General features: G+C 43.0%; 1 protein-coding gene across 1 annotated transcript in view; it reads left to right on the forward strand.

The window, feature by feature from the left end:
- The first annotated feature begins 4,987 nt into the window (after positions 1 to 4,987).
- GALNT11 (polypeptide N-acetylgalactosaminyltransferase 11) overlaps positions 4,988 to 21,249 on the forward strand; it is a 45,572-nt gene continuing 29,310 nt past the window's right edge. The window contains exons 1-2 of the mRNA XM_035554356.2: positions 4,988 to 5,149; positions 20,027 to 20,359. Coding sequence (XP_035410249.1) covers positions 20,065 to 20,359 — 295 coding nt within the window. The 5' untranslated portion in view covers positions 4,988 to 5,149; positions 20,027 to 20,064. The remainder of the gene's footprint in view (positions 5,150 to 20,026; positions 20,360 to 21,249) is intronic.

Here is a 21,249-nt window from a genome sequence, read left to right on the forward strand (position 1 = left end):
TTCTGCAACAGACCCTCGGTAAATAATAGCTTGCTAAACTTTGTTTGCTAAGATCATATCTTAGATCAATTGTGTACGTGTAATGCTTTAGACATACACTGCTGACCAAGTCTGGGACTAGGACTGGATCCAGCCACACCAAGGCTCTTCTAAGTAGGAGTTTAGAAAGCAAGGGGGTCCTCTCTGAACCTCGTGACCCCAAGGAGGGGCTCCCCAGCACATCTGACTTACCCTGTCCTCCATCCTGGAAATAACTTAGTGTACCTTGCCATGAATGGAACTTTGTTAAGATGCATAAACTTTGTTAAATCACTACTTTATAGCAAATACACCATATTGCAGCTCCTGGCTTCCAAGTGAAGCGTATATCATTTTCACCTGCGACAGAGAGTGAGAAGAAAATTCCTTCTGCTTTCCAAGTCATCTACTTATCATTCAGCTTTCCTACTTATTTTTCTTTCTAATTTCTTTAGCCTGAATCTTAGCCTAAATTCTCCATTGGCAAGTTCTGCTATTCTAACAAGACCAAACTGGTCTGATTCACAGAAGAGTGTGAAGTCTGGCATCAACCAAACTTGTTTTGATTTACCTTTGTGAAAAAAAAAAAAAATATATATATATATATATATATGTTTTCAGTTACAGGATCTAATAGCTTAAAAGTTGTTATTCTGGTGGCTTCATCAGCAGTATCTGTGGTTGCCCCAGAGCTCTTACCCAACACGTATCTTCTAGGCTTAGGGATTTATGAAACAACATTCACTGTCACTACCCATTAATGCATCATTATACTATGTACTGTGAATGTAAAGTTTCATGTAATCATTATTACAAATAACATCTGAGTGTCTTAAGAAGGTTTTTTGTATGTAATCACCTGTCTTCTTCCCCTAAATCAATACCAGTCAAATCATCTCAATGGTTTGACTACCTAAGGAAACTTAAGGAAACAGCATAATAAAAGCAAGTTTACCTTCTGGTACAACCTGGCAAACCTCTAAGTTCTGACACCTAGACTGAAGTGTCCCCACGTAGATATCTTCATGTGAGTCTAAGTTCCTCCTAGGGTCAATAGAGAATTTCTCAACACAGATAATAAGTGGAGAGTTATACAGATGTTGAAAAATACACTGATACATTTACTTTAAGGCTGAGTAGCTTGCTACATCAGCTGTGAGCAGGGTTCAGCTTGCTAACCATCAGCTTAGTTACAGGTACGATGGTCTGAGAAATCAAAGATGCCCCCATGAGACTGACAGATATGACGGGTTTTTTGTTGTTGTTGTTTCTTTTTTTAAGGAGACCTGCATCTTCTTGGAACAGGAGCTGGAGGCCAGGTACGAACCTCTGCAATGCCTAACATGGAATTAGATGCATGCATTTATGTAACTAAATCACACATTAGTTCTCTACTGAGTATAAAGGGATCTTAGACATCTGGCTCACATGGAGACACCTACATGCTGAAACCCAAATTTAGGTGTTTTAGTTAATCTGCCAGCTGAACCCACCCCTTTACTTGGAGATTTCCTGAGCTGGCAGCTGCATTAGCATTATGCTTAACGTGCCTCAAAGGACATTTTTTCCATGTCCATTTCTAATCCGCTCAGGAGGACATTTATGCTTTTGACCTCCATGATATACTTGCAGCAATTTACAACTGTGACTCAAGAGCAAACATCCTTTTGTTTCTTTTAAATTTATTACCTGAAAATTTCACTCAAGACACCTAAATCTTGTGCCACAGGAAACACAGAATTCACTTTTTCAATAACAGAAGACTTTACACCATTACCGTGCTCCCTCATACTCCTTTTCCAAGTTAAGTTGTTCTGGTTTATTTCAACTATTTTTAGAGAAGCAGTTCCACAGGTCTGCTCAACTTTGTGCTTTTCTAAGGAGGCAATTCATATCTTTAATCAACCTGTCATTTTTCTCTGTACCTTTCTTGGTGCTTTAGGGAGAATTCCATACAATAACATTCAACATGTCCCAGCACTTTAGGTTTTACAACAGTATCGCATCTTATTCTTTGTTCCTGTCCTAACATACCTAACATCCTCTTAGCCTTTTCACCTACTACACAGCACAGGACTGATGTTTTCAATAGACTAGCCACAACAGCTCCACAGATTCTTTCCTGTGCACTACTAATGAATTTAAGGGTATGTGGGATGAACTTGTTCTATGGGCTTTTCCTCAGTAGTAGGTAATAGTCTCTCTCTTCTATCCAGACATCTATTTTTGCAAAGCTGTTCAGAATATAATCTCTTTGAGATCTCCCCTAACTTTCAAATTTGCTGAAAATGGCCCAAGAGTTCAAGAGCGTTTGAGAAGAGGGAACAGATCAGACAAACCCATATACATACATATTCTAAATTTTCATTTGACCTTCTCTCTTATGGAAAGTGGGTAAAAAAACCTGTGATATTTAACAAAAATAACTGGAAGGAAAATTCGGCGAGCAACCAGATATGTGTCCTGTTTGATAAGTACTCCAAATAAAACGTCCAGTGCTTTCAAGGGCTTGTTTATCCATTCAAAAGCGTAATCGTGTAGAAACTCTACTAGGCAATGTGCAGACTCTGCCTTCAGTCATGAACAGCCCCTACACAAACTATTATACAGGAAATCACTGAAACAAATGTAATTTATCCCAGTTATTAAAAGAACAGTTGGTGTTTCCTCCAGTCTCCTCCATCATAGCTGGTCAACTTTTGTTCTGAATGATTTGGATTTAGAAGAATAATATACATTAATTCTATCTGGGGATATTCCTCTTCTTTTTCATAAAGTAAAGAGACAATTTAAGAAATTAGACTGGACTTACAGAATATTTTTTGTAGCTCAGTGTCTCTTCCTCATATCATTTCTGTGTCTAAGATGTGCCAACACAAGGAACATTTAATCAATGAAATTTCAGTGCTTGAGTACTTATGGATCCTAAATTCTGACTATAAGCCATACTGACAGAGTATTACTTCAGGTTGCTATTTCTAGCCAGCATTTTTATATGAATTCTTGCCCCTTGCTGTGAACATATAGGAAGTGGAGCAATTAGTTAACACTAATGACTTATTGTAGAGCATATTAAACAATTGGGCTGGAAAGATTATCATTACCAGGGATTTTGAGAAACAACATATGTCTCAAGGTCCTTACAGTGAATGACATTAAGAAGTAGAAGTTTATTAATTGTTAATAAAATGATAATCCAGGCACCAAGGAACCTCTTTTCAGTAAGAAATTAAAATAGCTATTTGGGTAGATTAAATACCTGGAATTACAGGGTAGGCAAGAACTGTCCAAACTAGAAGGACTACAAGGATAATCTTTCTGCAGAAAGCAGATAGCATATGCACTGAAGCTGCTTTTACCTGAAACAGCTTAACACACACCTACAATCCTCAGGCTAAATTATTACGAATGAGAGATCAAAGCTGCATATTAGCTATTATGAAATAGGAATTATGAGAAGCTGGCTGATGGGGTTGCTAACTATATGGCTATCTCATTTAATTGCACATATTACTTTCATCTTGATCGCTGCTGCCTCCTTGCCATCTGCCAACTAGCCCCTCCATGGACTGTCACTCCTTTTTTTCTCTTACTGGAGCTTCTGATTACATGCTGCCCTTTTGATCCCTGTACTTCAATGCTATAGCTAGTTTTTTTTGACAAGTTCTGTTATTCTGCTCTGTTTGTGTTGTTATAAAACACCTTGTTGTAATGTCTGTATACCAGGGCCAATATGCACCAAATAATGGACTCAGGTGTGTCAACCTTGTTTAATTTGCACTTTACTAAAATAAAACCTGCCATCCTCAAAATGTCATTCAGCAGCTATCAAAAGGTGCAGGCAGCTCAAGTTTTTGCATGTGGGTATGCTCAGAAAAGCTTCCAGTCCTGACTATGTTGAGGAAGTCAACACTTAGTTCATTCCTAAACCTCACCAGGGTTTACAAACTCAACATGCCTTCCAGTATCACTCCTCAAAGGACACCCACCAAGTCAGGTTCTGCACAAATACAGACGAGTGATGAAGCTGCCCCACCACTCTTTTGTCTGAAAATCAGTGGTTAGATCACTTTCTCTGGATCTGAAAGATCTGAGGGTTCAACACTCCTTTCCACCTGGCAGGATGTCAACTCTTGTCCCTGTAGGTGTGCTTTAACTGCCACGCTCAGGTTATTTCAGCATTGTTGTGGTTGATTTCTCTCAGCTTTCTCTGTCTTCCTGCCGAACTGCTCCGTTCTGCAGGTGATAATCACTGGGGCAGAAGTATAAGAGTGATAATAACTTTGTAAATGAACAGTTGGGGCCCGATTTCAGACTTTTGTTTTCTAAGAAACTAACCCATCAACCTCTACAAACCTGTTCTTTCTCACAGCTTAGTACTAATTACACAGAGAAAGCAGAACAGTTTTCAGAGGCGCTACTGAATATTCTCTGCTAGGACTGCTGCTAGTGTCAGGCAGGTATTTGCAGTTTCATCAGGGCATGAAATGAGTCCCACACGCCAGATAACTCCACGGCAAGGAAACCCACGCTATTTAACCCAAACATCCCCTGCTAGCCTGACCTCCAGCTGTCTCTTTTCTCCCCTTCAGAGCCCTACAAGCACTTCCAGACACCCTTTAAGACCTCGAAGCCTAAAGCAGGCATCTCCTGAGGGACTGGAGAGGGTTTTTGCCATCAGAGAAAACTGCAAGCGAGCTCCTGGCTATCACCCTCAGGGTGCCCAGCGGGCTGTGCAGAGGTACAGCAGCTCGGGGGTGGCAAAACCGAACAAACGCAACCCTAACCCCGGGGTGGGGAGACTGAACCCACCCAACCCGACCCCCTGCGATGCTTCGGAGCCGCGCACGGCTCAACGAGGAGAAAAGGAGGGCGAAAACTCTGCCACAAGCCCTTCGCCCGCGGCGCTCGCCATCTTCTCGAGCCGCCTCAGCCCCCCCTGTCATGGCGGCCGCGCCCCGGCCGCGTCACGTGGGGGAGGAAGAGGAGGAGGAGGAGGAGGAGGAGGAAGAAAAAAAAAAAAGGAGGAGGAGAAGAAGGAGAAGGCAGGGGTTACGTGGTGCCGCTGTGGGGCGAGCTGCCGCCACCGAGGGCAGGGGGCGGGCGGAGGGACCATGCCGCCGCCGCCGCGGTGAGTGCGAGGGGACCAGCGGCGGGGGTGTGAGGGGCAGCCCCCGGGGGGGGGGGGGGGGTGAGAGACGCAATCGATCCCCGGTTGCCCCGGGGTCCCTGGATTTTTATCTCGTTTGTCGTTCCCGTGGCTTCCAGCGTGGGCTCAGCGGCAGCGCGGCTCCCTTTCCGCCCCCCTCAGGCTGGTTCGCTTGGCTCCAGCCCTCGTCGCTGCCCTGGGGGATTTTCCTCTTCGGTCTGCGGCTCCTGGAGCGGGCTGCGGGGTGGCGTGGTGGCAGGCGACAGCCGCAGCCCCCGCCCCCCCCCCCCAGGTTTCCCGGGGGGCACACGGTGCCTGTGCCGCCACCTGCCCGGTGTCGCGGTGTCTCCGGTGTCGCCGTGCCAGCCCGGGGACGGTGGCCTCACAGGGCTCGGCAGTGCAGCCCCTGCTCTTCCCAAGGGAAAATCCCCCAAATCGGGGCCTGGTTTTGCTGCTGCTCTGCGAATAATCTGTGTTTTATCCCATCTAACATGTTGGGAGCGCAGCTTTCTGCTTCAGACAGCAGTGAAACCTCCTCACGCCAGGGTGCTAACTACACAGGTGGGCAGCAGCGCTCGCTGATCCACCTGATTTCTCTTAAAGATGCTTTTCAGCTAAGATCCCGTCCCATCTGTCCTTACTTACAGCAGTGTGTAAGTGACGCGAAATATATCGAATACTTTCTGATCTAGTATCTGCCTTTTATTTATTTATTTTATGGATCCCATCTTAATAGGGAACTGTTCGCAGGCATCCCTGGTTAGCTTAAGCGGACCCGGGGGCTCAGGAAGGGATGGCACCCAGCTCTCCTGGCTGTATTTCTGCCCTGCTGCTGGCTAGAGAACCTCTCTGCACATATAAAACCACCTGGCTGGGATTCCTAGGCCTCACTGTATCATCCTAACAGCCCAGGTGGTTCCAGATAAGAGGCTTTTGATTAGGAAGTGATTGGCCTCCCCCAGTAAAACTGGCTCTGAAGAACCGCGTGCCTTCTGTGTAAGCTCTTCCTCGTCTCTGGGTAAGATAAGCTCCTGCAGAGTTTCAGGAGCTCTTCTGCAGCAGGGAAGGGGAGAAATAGCACTGCAGCTCTAATGAGCCTTCATCTCACAGCCTCGGAGGAGGAAACCAGCAGGTGACGTGGCATGTTTTGGGTTAAGTGATTCTCGCTGCAAGTTTCAGGGCCTGGTGCGTGCCTGCTGCTGCCTGACCACTTTGCTTTGGAGCAGGTGTGTCGATACTCTGTTATACGTGGGTGTAAAACTGGAAGGAATTCCTGGTAAGCTACTATGTTGATGGGAATGGGTGAATTTGGATCGTCCTTCTCATAGTGGTGTAAAATAACAGTAGGTGTGATTCAAGCTTTTTCGGGGAAAAAAGCCCCCAGAACAGCATGGTGAGAGAAATAAAGGTGAATTATTAATGTAGAAAATTGTTCTGTACAGACTATCTTTGTGATATTAAGCTCTAGAGAAACAAAAGTTTTTTGTTGCAGGTAAAGGGCATCTGTGTGGAGCAGGGCAAGGTGTGGGTCAAACAAATAAGAACAGAAGTATCTGAGCAGATGGTAGAAATGGGGAACTCGGGTCTTCAAGCAAAAGAAAATAGCATACAGCAGGGGTGGAAAGGACAGAGGGAGGATCATTTTTACTTAAGTTACCTTACCTTGGAACATACTGTAAAATGATGCAGTCTGAGCATCCATGTCTTGATTACTGGGACAGGAAAGTAAAGGGAGGCTTCCAACTTAACGGACAAAGTCAAATTTAGGGGGCTTGGCGTTTCCGGAGGTCCCTCCTAACCTCAATCTTTCTGTAATTCTGTGAAACTGAGGAAAAGTCATTGTTCCTTTCTGTGACAGTTCGGTTTACGGCCTTCCTAAACTGTTCCGTCTGTCTGACTAGGCAGTACCACAGCTATGGGTATCCCCTAAACTCAAGTAACCTTCATTAGTACATTTCATTTTGGAGAGATGCTGCAATACAACTCCGTTTCTTGCTGTTAAAGAGCAAGAATAGGCCCATGTATTTCAAGTGCAGAAATTCATGTGTTTTTTTTCCCTCAAAAAAGTATTACAGGGGTGAAGTCTGTTTCAATCCATGTTAGGCTGTGGGAGATGGAAACTATCTTGATCCTTATCTGAGGTTTCATTTCAAATCATATGGTGGCTTATGGAGATGAATGCATCTGCTGTTGCAGCTACTGTGTTAATGTATAAAGTACTGTCAGTACAGAGTCTTTGGCTGTTAAACCAGTGTTTAGCAGCATGAGAAAATGGATTTGTTTGGCTCATTTTGCATAAAAGTTAATGGTATCTACCACATCTTTCAGCTGTGCTCCAGCACGTTTCTCGTGTGAGTCAGCATTGTGTAATTAGTGTAAATACTTTATTGTGAAAACCAGTAATACAGTGCAAAAAAAAAAAAAAGGGCAGAATTAGGAAGCTGTTGATACTGCTTCAATCAAAAGCTGACTTCAAGCCTACTAAGTTTCAGATATTGTTTTATGACCTTCTGAACTCCTTCACCAAGCTGTGAAAATATAAGCCTGTGGGTTAAACAGCTGATGGTGTTACCAAAATAGAGAGTATGGATTGAAGTGCCTGTAAGAGTGATGTGCTATATCTCAGCCCTTTCTTGTGCAGTCTAGTGTTTTTTTGCAGCCAGACTCTTTGCATTTTTGAAACTGGACTACAGTGCTCAAGGGTGAATCAACTTTTCCACTCTTTCCAAACCCCTAATATGGGGAACCTCAGACTTTCCTACTGTCTACGTTATGCTTTATTATATGAGCAAGAAATAGACGTGCGGGCTAGGGAAGAGACCCCACTACCCTGTACTGCTCACAGGTGGGCACTTAGATGTCTTTGCTGGCTCTAAACTGAATTCAGGGCAGGTGAGCTGTTGAGGTTTTCTTTCTTTTTGGTGGTAGTAGCTGTGCAAGGTTCTGCATTTCGGAGGCTGAGCGTTTGCTCTGACTGACAAGTGATACCTTATCAGCTCTGCTGCGGTGGCTGTTGGCATGCATGGTCTCTCTAATCCCTCTTGCCGTGGAGCAAGCTACCTGAACAAAAATCACTTCTCTTGCCGTGTAAGAGGGAAGGAGTACGTGCATAAAGAAATGTAGCAGAGAGACTAATGTGAGGTAACCGCTTATCTGCGGTAACTTTATTGTGTAATTCCTGAGACTTGAACTGTAAGGTGCAGCACCGTTCAAGAAGTCAAATTTTAAATGGACAGGTTCAGCTAACAGACTTGCAGAGGCGTGCAAAAAGCAGGGTTCCTCAGTAAAAGGTGGCTGTATGCCACGCTGACTTAAACAAATGCTTAATGAATGCTAAGAGCATGTAGAGGTCTTGGTTTTAGTGTATCTAAAGCTGTCCAAGCATTGCTTGGCTAAGTGGCATAGATTTTCTTGTGCAGACAAGGGTTAAATTAGATGCTTTAGACCTCAGAGGTGGGCTGAATTAAGAGAGATCCTCTTCCAGGAAGCACAGAACTCTATCCTGTTCTGACGCACAACTCCTTATAAATCAATCTTTATAGGTATTTTGACTATTTTGCTAATTTCTGAAGTGTAATACCAAGAAGAAATGATTTTATGGGTCCTGTTGAAACCTCTTATGCATTTGTTAGGGAGTTTGCTGTTTAGAAGTGCTTTCTTTAGTCGTCTGTTTCTTGGAATACCTTAATTTTGTCAGTTAGCATGCCTTATCTCTTGCATCAGCGGACACTGAGACTTACCGCCTGTGAACCAGGAGAAGACTAAGTTTTGGATTCCATGCTTACCCTCTGTGCTATCAGTGCGTTGGAAACCGTGGCTTCTACTGAAATGGGAAAATGAAAGAACAGCAGATCAACAGTGCTATTGCAACATCCTCGATTTCAACATCGAAATCGTGAGAATGTTTTCTTATTAAAAGCATTGGCAATAGATAAGCAGAAGAGAAGTGACCAGTAGGGGATGGAGAAGGAATTTGCTTGGAAGAGGAGGGAAGCGTGTCTGTACAATCATGTAGAAGGAAATGAAAGAAAATATTAAGTATTGGCATAACTTGCACAAGTTTGCTTTCCATACAGACAGTGTGAAATCTGTGTGCTGGTGATTTATCACTCTAATCCAGCAGTTAAAATCCACAATTTTTTTTCGGAAACATGCCCATAGAAGGTCTGTGTGCTGATGCATTTGGAAAACTCCCTACCCTACTGTCAAATACAATATTTAGCAATATAACCTTTTATTAAACGTAATAACTTAGTTCAGATACAACTGAAAGTGTTTTCATTGACTCCGTTTGTAGATAGGGTTGTAGCAGTAAAGGTGGGTACCTCTTTTGTTTGTATTACTGGATTTTATTAAGAAAGGGGAAAAGTGTGTCTCCTATGCAAGAGTTCACAGGTAGGCTTTTTGGGGGAGAAGCAAGAATGAGTTCTTACTCTTCTAACCCAGAACTTCACTAGATATTTGTGTTATTTCTGCTTATTGTGGCTGCAGAACCTTTGATGTGTTTGCCTTAATGCATCGTTTGGGTTTAATAGGAGGGACCAAGACAATGAGTTTCTGAGGATCTCATCAAAATCCGTAGCAGAGCAGATAGTTCAACCAGAACATCCCATGGCTCCATCTGATGCCTTAAATATGTGGGTGTCCTGGTTCAGTCTGGGAACTGAAGGGAGAAGATGGAGTTGGTTTGTACCCTCAGGCTTCCTCTCTCGTATTAATGGCTTGAGGCAGTGAGAAAATGGGAGAACTAGCGAGAAACTAGCGTGCGGAAGTGACTTTTAACTTCTGTTGTGAAAATAGATCCACAAGCAAGAAGATGGGAGGGTTTCTGAAAAAGTTCCTTACTGGAGGGGAAAAAAGAAGTCCCTTGTTATGCTGTTCCAAATGGTGTGGACTCTGTGCTAAAGCTTGAAGCGAAAAACTCCAAGTGACCTTTGTTTCTGGACAGGAGAAATGCAGATGGTCACTGGGTTCAATTAAACACATTGGTTTTAGCATTCCTTACAGTTCTACGTGTTTTAGCAATGGCTAACCATGCGGGAGAAGCCAGGCTGTAAGATGTGGAGGATCTCACTAAGATTGTGCTGTCTCTTCATCGTGCAGAGAACCTCACCAGGAGTTAACACTTCTGAGCAGCTGAGAAGGATTTGATCACAGGTGTGATACGCCAGCTTGTGTGGATTTAAACCCTAACTTGTTTTCACCTTGCTCACAGCTGTGGTGCTAGGTTTTGACTTTCTGTTTTAAACGAATACATCTCTGTGTACTAATATCAGTTGCTCAAGCTCCCTGGAGGTGTTTGATGCAGGGCTGTCCGAAGTGAGCTGCACAGGCAGGCTGCAGAGCCGCACGCAGCGAGTAGCTCACCGCCTCCTGTTGCCTGCCTGTGGCAATTTCTGGCAGCTGACTGTAAGTGAATGCAACGCGCCTGGGCTGCAAACATAGCACTGCTGTCATATTTGTTTATGTAAGCTTCTGCATTTTGAAAATAAAAATCCTCCAAAAAAAGAGAGAAAGGAATTAGCCTTGTAGGATTTGTAGGAAATAGGCTCGGAAGTCTGAGTGAATTCTGTAACCTAATGCTGTAGGGCAAGGTACAGCTTAACCATCTATCCTCAATAAGTCAGCATCACAGAGTTCTTAGTTCTGTAGGAAATAAAGTAATTGCAGCAGCTTTGCATTTTATACAAGCTCAGGTATAGTTTTTTAGGAAGTTTCTAGTCTGAGTTTGCAAATGCATATTTTATATGCAGCTGTTGATTTCAGTACTGAGTTCTGCACAAGGGGATATCTGCTTGGAAGTAATTGCAGAATTGGGATTTGCAAAAAAAAATATCTATGGTCAGTAGTCACAGGCTTAAAGCTGAGCCCAGCCAATTCCAATTTTCTGTGCCTCACTGCAAAGTGCTTCAGTGAGGTCTGTTTTATTGCCAAATTTCCTGCCAGCTTTTCTGGCGGGAGGGCTGCCAAATTAAGTTTCTATTTTTTTACTTATTTATTTTTTTTTAGAACCGGATAATGTTTTCACTTTTCTTGTAGAAAGCTGGAAGAAAAAAAGCTCAAAGCACTTTTGATTAAAAAATTTTCTAAAAAGATGCATTTGAGCGGAAAGCATACCTAGAAAACTGCAGTCAAAACGTGGAAGTCTTAAAATTGCTAGTGATTTGGAAAATCGGGACTAAAGGAGTTTATAGAATTTGTATACAAACTCAATGATGGCTTTCTCTAGTATTACTGAGGTCTAATCCACTGATGCTATGATGAAAGATTCCTTAGAAATACACTCACTGGTTATGTTTCTCTAGTTAGTGGCAGTAAAATGACCTCTTTTTTTTCTTTAGTTAAAAAAAAAAAAGTACTAACAGTGCTTTTTGGGGCAGTCTGTGCAGTGAAATGAGGAATAACCTTGTCGAGTTCGTGTCCTGAACCCCCTCCAGATCAGCCTGTTGTCATAGGGAAGCTTGTGTTTGTTACCCCATTTCCAGTAAGGACTTGGAAGCGGCGCTCAGCAACAAAGTGTTAAGTTTCAGGCTCAGCGTTTTATTGTTCACTGAGAATGAAGACACCAACTGGATTTGACTGCTACTGCAGTGGATTTGTTTTCCCTATGTAACCTTGCACTGCTTCTTTAGTGCCGGCTCTTCTGGAAGAAGGTGAGCGTTTTCCCGTTCAGCTGTTCGTGTAGAAGCATTTCTTATCTACTTATTTTGCATGCACATCTGTATTTTTACTCTTATTTTGGTGAGCTTTGGGGACATAATATGCAAGGAACAGCTAGGTAGGTTTTAAACATTTGGAAAAGGTATTAAGCAGCTTACTTGTACGTAGTTGACCTTGTAAGCTCGCTTACCTTTTGCATTTATATATAGTGCTGGGGGGTTGTTGAACTAATACTTAGATATGTGGATCTTTAATCTGAGAGACGCATCAGAAAAGGAATTGTCGGTGTGGTTTTTATTTTTAATCCTGACATTTTCTAAGCTATACGTGAGAAGGAAGAGCCGCACTGCAAAGTGTACGCACCTTTCTTGGGAGACAGTACAGGAACATTCTGGCTTCCTTGAAAGCTGGCTTTGCCAATGAAAAGAAAATCTCATCCTTTCAATTGGCAGAAAGCAAATATCAGCAACTAAAAGGAAGAAGGTATTTTAGGAGTCCATGAGCGGCACGACATGTATTTCTGTGCCAGATGGCTGAAAGCAACGTCCAGCAGAGCAGCCCTACGGTGCAGCGTGTTTGGTGGAGGTCCCCCTAATGCCATGCGTGCAATTGTCTTTTAGGAAACAAGTAGCTTTGGAGGGAGAAGGGGAAAGAGGACACTGCAGCAGCATGAAACTGTCCATGGTATAGCACTTACTTATTCAGTGTTGAGCACTGGGATTTTGAGTAACTAACTAACTGTCTAATCCAAGTGTACTTGCTGTCTGTAATCGCAAACTGGACTGCTATGTTAACTTCCAGTTTAGTGTTGTTTTTAACCCAAACTGGTGTTCTGTTAGGTTGATCGTTAACGAGAGACACTGACTCTTATGAAACTTCTTCATTCCAAACTTCTAGCTGTTTTTTGCATGAAAATTGTATCCATAAATGAGAACCTTTTTGAGATACTCTTTCCTTGGACAGGAAAAATATGCAGGGAGAGTGCTATTTGTTATCAATAAACAGAAAATCCAGTATGCTATGTTGTTGATGAAGTGAAAGATGCTGAAAAATTTTAAAATACCTTCTTCTGCAGGGAAATATTTGAAGTGGAGATTTAAAAAGAAAAGCTTGAATATGTTTCCATTCACTTCAGTGTGGCAGCCTTTTAAGCAAAGCTTTTTCTATGGGCGTTGAGAAATTCCAAAAAGCTTGATAAGAGAAGTTATGTTCCTGGAGGAGGCATTCATTATATCGTTTGCGGATTTAAAAATAGTGGTATGCAGGATTTATCCATCTGTGGTTAAAGTCCAAAAACTGAACTACACATCACTATATGTTACAAGTGAATCATCTGACAGTGATAAAATAGGGAGGAGTGGGAACCTAAAACCATAATTTTTTAAAAAATATTATAAAAACACTATGCTTTTCGGACTTGTGTACTCATAGTTTCTTAGGTCTTCAGCAATTGATGCAACTAGTCTCTGTGTCTTTGTATCTGTGAAGTATTATTGGAGTAGAACGTTATTGGTATTTTAAGATGATTTTTTCCGTAACGCGTTGATTTCAGCAGGATTTATTTTAGCTGGTGTGACATGGATTTCCATAGCTGTGCTGAAATGACTAAACTGTTGGCTCCCAAACCTTTTAAATTTGCATTTAGAAGTGACTTGCAGTGGCTCATTAAAAATAGATTTTAGTGTGTCATCTCATTAAAATGAAAGGGAGAAATGATCTTATACAATAGGACAGCCTGTGGTCTGCGGTATATTTCTTTGCGTGAGGGTTGCTGTGACTGAAGGTATATCAGCCTTGTTTTTAGCTCTTTCCTTCTTCTAACTTGCACCTCGGTGGACAGCCTGGCTCTGCTTTCCTGCTCACGTCCTTGCGGGTATGAGCAGGCTGCTGTTAGGTCCTCCAGAGCCATCGCAGAGCAAATGCTCCAGCCCGTGACCGTCTTGGTGGCCTCCGGTGAGCTCGCTCCAGTTTATTGATGTGCTGGAAAATCCCCAGGTGGGTACCGTGGTCCTACAGGGGTGGTGTGCCCGCATCCCCATCCTCCCGGCTGCACTCCGGCTGATGCTGCCTGCGTGCTGCTGACTGGCATTCAGCTGCATCTCCTGGGTTCTCCAAGCTGTGTCATCAGTCGGGGAGTTTCTCTCTCAGCTTTTGTCTGTGCTGAGGCTGCTCTGGCCTGTTTCTCCAAACAGTCTTTATGTGAGCAGTTACATGCCTGTGTTGTGTCAAAAATAGCCATTTAATTCAGAAAGTGTGATGACCCATCCCTCCTGTGAGGTCAAAAATTAATGGCTGTTCTTGACTAAAAGCAAGCAGGCAGGTAGATGAAAATTTGTGCTGAAACAATCCAGTAAGAGGTTTTTTAAGCTGTTAAATTAGGTTTTGTTAGGTTTAGCTTTTAAATTAGAAATGCCTCTAACTTGTGTTCTGAATGTGTGTTCCTTCTAGTGGTGCGTGCTGGAGTCCATAAAACCCTGCAGGAAAAGCAACCTAAGGTGTCCCTTCTTCATCCTGCTCGTCTAGTAACCGTCTCTCCCTGGTGACTACTTGCGATGTAAGGGATGCCAGGAAAATAAAAACCCAACAAATAGTTTCATGAAACCGCAGCAGCTGTGGGGAATGCCATCTGTGTGTGTGATGGGTGTATTACCGGGGTGCTGCTGCTTCCTGATCTGGCCTCTGTTCGTTGTGCTGCTAATGCTGTCTGCCAGTGAGTCAACAAGAAAATAGGAAAGCCTGCTCATGCTGGGGCTTCTTGGGAAGAGCAGCGATGGTAGCTGTCACGTCGTGGAGGCTGAGAATTGTATAAGGAGTTAAGGCCATTACAAGAGCAAAATCTGCATTTGCAAATAGTGTTACCTTATCTTCTTGTTCTGCTTCTCCCCCCATCCCCAATAAATAATGAATTAAAAATTAAAAGCAGCTGTAGAAGGTCACGTAGCAGTTTATCCTGATGCTTTGTAGCAAGATAAAAATTAGTTTAATGATATTTTACTAGAATGCTCTTTAGAAATGAGCATTATACACATCTGTTCCCTGCCTTAATAGAGGTCCAAAATACACAGGCAGACTTGCAGGAAGTCTGGGTAGTATGAGTTGTATCTCTGTCATCCCTGTATTTTCTTTTTTTTAAAGAAAAGCTGTTCTTGGACAAACCACAAGCAGAGTTTCAGGTTTTCTCAAATAATTCTGACCGCTGCTTCAAAAATCTTGAGGTTAATCTGATCCTCTGTTTGACCTCTGACAAACATAAGTTTTGGCACAGTCCTGAAATATCCAGTCATACGGTGTGTTTACTAAACTGCTGAGGTTAATCCAAGCAGATGTTGGTGTTTAAGCAGTGGCTGGACGTAGAGGAAAAGTAGCTCCAGGCTCTTTAAGCCAAAATACTGTGAAATGTGGCTGGCATTTTTTTTCATTACAAATATCGAAGGCTCGTACATTGGGTCAGTGTGAGAGCTGCGCAGGTTCCTAACGGCGTTCTTCCAGGCTGTCTGCAAGAACAGAGTGTAATTGTTGGGCCAGTTATTAAACGTAGATGTTGCTGGGTTTGATGTGTGGGTTGGATTTCATGCTGGTTCTAGAAGAAACCCACAAGAAGTTGGTGCGACGTGGAGAACCCTATTGCACAGGAATTGCTGAACCTTGGGTCAGGCAGGTAGGCTCCTGCGTTTTCTTCTTCTCTGCAATTGATTGACTTTCGGAGAGTTTTACTAAGTTACTTACACTTAATTTTTATTTTATTTTTTTAAAGAGAGGTATAAATGATTTACTGCTTGTGCAAGGAACTGGGATTTCTGCACTGGAATTTGTGGGGATTAGAGAGGAATACTTTATTCCTGGCATTCTGTTGTGCAAACTTAGTTCCAAGGCTTTGTCAAAGTGGGAAAACTGTCAGACGATACATATGACAGTCAAAATGGAGCAAGATGGGAGAGACTGTAAATCAGAATACTTGATAGAAATGCCCAGAATACTGCGCATTACAAACGTCATCTCTCTTGAGCTGATATCAAGGGCAGCTCTTAAGAGCATGGACTTCTTTCCCTTCTCGGTCACAGCAGTTGCCTCCAAAACAGGCTGTAATTTCCTGATGCAGGAGATGCTGCCACCTCGGATGATTTATGTCTGTCTGGATTATGGATTATGTTCTGACAGGATTCCTAAGTAGCCCGGTGCAAACAGCCCTAAATCCTGTGCATTGCCGCTTTGTTGTAAATGTTAATGAAGGCTTGTAAGATACTTCAAGGTGTGATTGATTTATTATTTGCTGTGACAGCTCCTGTGTTGCTGACGGAGAGGAAATGCCTTCTGTTCAGTCTGGATGTTCATTCCCTGCATGCATTTCTGGGAAAGAGTTGCTTGAGGTAGTTTGGAAACTTTCTTTTGGCAGCTGCTGCTTTCCAGAAATTGAGAGGCAAAACACTTCAGATCCCTCAGATCTAATCTGAGTTACAAGTAAAATCGGTGAGGAACTGTATTATTAAGTTATTCTTGATATGTTTAAACCATAGGGGTTTGGTTCTTTAGGTGGCAATTACTATTTTTGCTTGCATTTGATTAAATAGATAAAAATAGGTTTTAACTGTCCTGTCCAAATAGCAATTTTGTGCTGACCGGATTGGGTGTTACTGTATTTACTACGCTGGTGAAAATTATTCTTATGAGCACATGGACATTGTCTGGATAAGGAAGATCTGCTTTTTCAGTTTGTTGTTTCTATCTAACTACTTAAACCTGCTAGCTCTGCTTGCATTACCAGAGGTTTAGGGCCCCTAAATTCAAAAATACACAAGCAGCATGAGAAAAAGATTATATCTGGGTTGAGAAAGATACCAACACTTTGGGGGAAGGAAAAAAAAAGTTTGGCTTCGCTGAAGTTTCAAAATCCTGCTTGGAGAAACCAGCTGGGAGAGGATGGATGTTTTTAGACAGCCACCGGCGAGCTGCGACGGCGCGTAGGCAGTCGGAGACGGTTGTTGGTAAAGCAGCAAAGTGTGTTTGCTGGAGAACCTCACAGGATGGGAGGCGAAAGGAGCTGGGCAGGGTAAGTTTATTCGCTGGGTCCAAATGGCTTGCAGGAGAGAGCCCTGGATAGGGAGGGCAGCGAGGTAGAAGTGGAGGCGTCCGTGACTGTTTCCTCTGGGTCCTTGTGACCAGTGTAAGTGTTCGGTCCTCCCTCTGGAGAGCCATGCGCAGAAAGGTAGGGCTGAATGCTCTCCTGGTCCCTTGGGACAGGTCCCAAGCAGGACTGGTGCTGCTTAGGGCTTGAAAACACGCTGCTGCCTCTTCACTAACACAGACCTGAGAGAGACATCGTGGTTGATTTAAGACTGGAGCATACAGCACTGATTCAGACCGTGACTTCTGCCGCTGTTGAAGTGGTAGCAGTGGTTGAAATCCATCAGAGAACGGTTGTGTAAATGCTCACGTGCTGGTAAATCAGGTAAGCTAATAAGCCCCGCTGCGCTTTTTGTAGGCAGCGTTTGCGTTTTTTTTTTCTACCCTGCCTCCAAAAAGAAGCCTCTAACAAAACAAGTGGATCTTAAAGAAAATAAATAATGAGTCTGCGTTTTCCTGCCAAATGCATTACCAAATGTCTTGGTTGAATAGCAAGCTACTGAAAGGGCCTGGTTTTCTGCATCGTGGAGGTTCTGGCATTTATTTTAAATGCAGCATTTCAACCTTTGTACCCTTTCACCAAGCTGCAAAACAACAAAGGAGGGGAAAGGAAGGTGAAGCAGCCCTGCCTTAGGAAAGAACACGTGGAAATGCTGTCATGCTCAGGTTTGTGTTTGCTGCTGCTGTAGCAGTGATCTGGTAGGTGTCCAAGAGCGTGCTGTCAGCCCGCTCAGAGGGCTTGCTGGAGATGGAAGGGATGTACGGCAACCTTTTCGCACTGGTGATTACTCATTTCATCCCTTCCTTTTTCATCTGAGTACGTCTGATCTCGGGCACAGCAAACTTGCTTTGGTGTGGCTGGAAGTGCCTCAGCAGCACTGACACAGATCTGTGAAACACATCTGGGAGGCTGTGGAGATGCTGTTCCGTGCTTATCCCTTAGCTGGGACAGCAAGGGCGAGATTCGGTTCTCCTGTGCAAGCTGCTGTGTAGATGTGTGCCTCCATAGCTCCCAAATGAAAAGGTTGGAGGAACAGCTGTCGGGTTAGAACATCTCTGTCTGCTGTGTAAGCGTGTGCCACGATGCGGGGCTGCGCATCTGTGTTACCATAGTGAACGGGAAAACAATTCTAGAGGTTTTGAGGAGCGGAATATTCGCCTTGGACAAGTGGGACAGCAGCTGACCTTCTTGTGGCCCGGCAAGAGAAAGCTGGCAAGCCCCCAGATCATCTTCTAGGATAAGTATTAATTGTCTGCAGGCTGTCGGGCAGGAAGAATTACTATGATGAGAGGATGTAGCTGTTTATCTAATCTTGGTCCTTTGCAGCCTCCTGTGCTTTTTTTCTGAGCCTAGATTCGCCTTGGTATGATAACTGACCGCTGTTCGCACAGGCAGTGAGGTACTGGGGATCGGTGATCTGCATCTCTCCAGCTGGTAACCCCTTCTGCTAGCTAGAATGAGGGTTTTTTAATCATTTTAGCCCCAGAGCATTTGTTGCCTGACCAATTTCGTGGCCCTACAGTCAAACAGCGAGATTTGTGTGTGGCAGCGTTAGAGAGCCTGTTTCACAGAGCATGCGATTCATCTGGACGCACAGGGTCAGCGTGAGGTTTAAACCCCGTTTAAGACCTTTTTAAGCTCCTTGGGCGTAACTGCTGCATAGACTGTTCCCTTGCAGAAGTGAGGAAGTTTGACGTGGTGAGAATAACAGGTAAATTATTTTTGAGGAGGTTTTCTGCTTTATTTAACTGGAAACTTTCCTTCCTGGAAGGGAGACAATGACTTGGTGCAGTCTGTGAAAGTGGACTTTGGATTTTTGGATGCAGGTCACTTAGGACTCAGAATTGGGCTGCCAAAATAAGTGGGATCTTTATAGATTTCTTTGGGATCGTGAGCACCTTCTACTTCTGTTTAGTAGTTTTCCATACTGAGAAGGAAATAATCTGTGCTCATAAATGTTGTTGTGGTCTGTTCCTTGCCAGGCTGACCTGAAGACTTCTGGTTGTTTCCAATTTCTTGAGAAGTCTGAGAAATGCATTAGTGTAAAACCCTGACCCCCACCCCCAATACTTTCTCTTAACACAAGCATTTTACTAATTAAAAGATTATTAAATATTTTCCTGACTTTTTGTTACTGTGAAAAAAATTCATTCTGTTGAGATAGTGATGAGAGAAATCTAATTCTTTGAGTTATTTTTTTTCCACAGTTTTGGGAACTGAGCCTTGTTTAGACATGAGAAACTCCAAAAAGTTTACCTGATTCTCTGGGGCTGTAAATACAATTTTATGACCAGTTTCACATGCTTCATTCCAGGGATTTGCTAGCTTTAGTAACTTGTAAAATACTTTGCAAAAGTGCTGTTAGTGGAGGGATGCCTACAGGAGAACTCTGGGTTGTTTGCTTCCTTCCAGCTCTAGGTGGGCATCTCCTCCAGAGTCTGCAGGAAGCCAAAGAACTACTTTAGAGCTTTTTGCTCTTCCCCTCTTCCATATCTGCTTTCTCTATTTTTGAAGGGAAAAGTATCTGTAAATGTGACTGTCTTGGTACTTGTTAAATTTCATCCTGTGACTTCTGTAGTTTCTGGGATGCTCGTGATGGTGTCCTTAAATATGGAGCAAGGAGAACTTAACTAGTTAGCTTTTTGAGTCTGTGTTCTCTCGTCCCGTGTTTCGGGATGGGAACTGAACTGGAAGAACAGATTCCTTGTGTGTGGTATGCCTGGTTAAATACCGTTCTTTGTGTGCCTACATTCATTTAAACATCTCATACTGCGGTGGAAGAAATATAATTATATAACTGCTATGAGGGAAAACTGCTTGTTTACCTTTGAGTGTGATGTGTCATTGGGCTCTTGGTGGTTGTTCCCTTCATTTTTAAAGGCAATAGTGTCTATGTAGATTGAGCAATTGTGGTCATACTTTTTGAGTGGGAAAGTGAAGAGGCATTTCATTCTTAAGGTCTTGCTTGAAGTTACAAAAATTGTTTAACAGAAGAGTAACCTAGAGAATGAACTTCCTAAGAGTAAACCTCAGGAGTTAACAGGCAGTGCTCTCAATGTGTTTTTATTCTCTTTCAGGTAATTGAGAATGGGTCCTCAACGATGCTAAGTCTACAATGGGAAGTGTCACGCTTCGCTATTTCTGCTATGGGTGCCTTTTCACATCAGTGACCTGGACACTTCTGCTCTTTGTTTATTTCAACTTCAGTGAAGAGAATCAGTCCTTCAAGAATGTGCCCGTCAAGGGGCTGGAACCTCAGAGGCCATTTCCAAAAAAATTCTACCCCCGTTTTACCCGGGGGCCAGTTCATTTACCTGAATTGCAACAGAAAGAGAATAAGATTGGAAATCCTCTTGGAAATCATGTCCAGGACCCAGTTAAAGGGGAGGTAGACTTCTCTCCTGAAATGGGTAAGTGCTTTTTAACGTTGTTGACAAAATTGAAAACAGTAGCAGAAATGGGATTTGAAGGCTTCAAATTTAGAGGATTTCTGGTGCAAATTGCGTAATGAAGTAGTTTTGGTGTTAAAATATAGGTAGTACTAGTGGCTCCCTTAATTAGAAATTATTTGAAATTTATTCTACTGTGTGTGATCCAAAATATACTATTCCTAACACTTACAGCTGTGCTGTGTGTTATTGAGGACTGGATTGCAGCAGGGTGTTTACCCTTGATGTAGTTCTTGATTCTGGAAGTTTCAATGTATTTTTCTTTCATATCTTGCTCCTATATTGATCGGGCTCAAATACATGAACTTTTACTCCCCACAGAGGAGCTCTGATCATATGCAACACTTAAAAATAGCTTGATAACAATACACAACGAAGAGGACCCATTGATGAGAAGAACATCCTTGGAGTATGAAATCAACAAGAAAAAATGTGTGGGGGACAAAATTACAGTGAAAGATTGAGATGGCAGTGGTGAGGGCCAAGTCCTGCTTATTTTGTACCAACAAAGGTCTGCGTGTTTCGTTGGAACATATTTCATCAATGAGATGATTTGAGTTTGTCTTCCAGACTTGCCTTCCAAACTAAAATGCTTTGTTTATTTAACTGCTTACAGCTTAGTTTTGTTCTCTGCTGTGTTTGAATTTGTGTTGCATTAGCCTGCAAACTTTCTTTAAGTCTGGAGGTACATGCTGAGCATTGCAGTATCAGTATCTGCTGCTTTTTTGGGAATTATGGCACAGTATCCTCCATAGCCAGGAGTTTAATACTTATATCTGACTGATGTCTTTTGTCATTACTTGGAATGCTGCATCACCAGCTTCAAAAATTTGTAGGCCTTTGCCAAACTT

The sequence above is a fragment of the Cygnus atratus genome, chromosome 2 (assembly GCF_013377495.2).
Source record: "Cygnus atratus isolate AKBS03 ecotype Queensland, Australia chromosome 2, CAtr_DNAZoo_HiC_assembly, whole genome shotgun sequence".
Taxonomy (NCBI): Eukaryota; Metazoa; Chordata; class Aves; order Anseriformes; family Anatidae; genus Cygnus; species Cygnus atratus.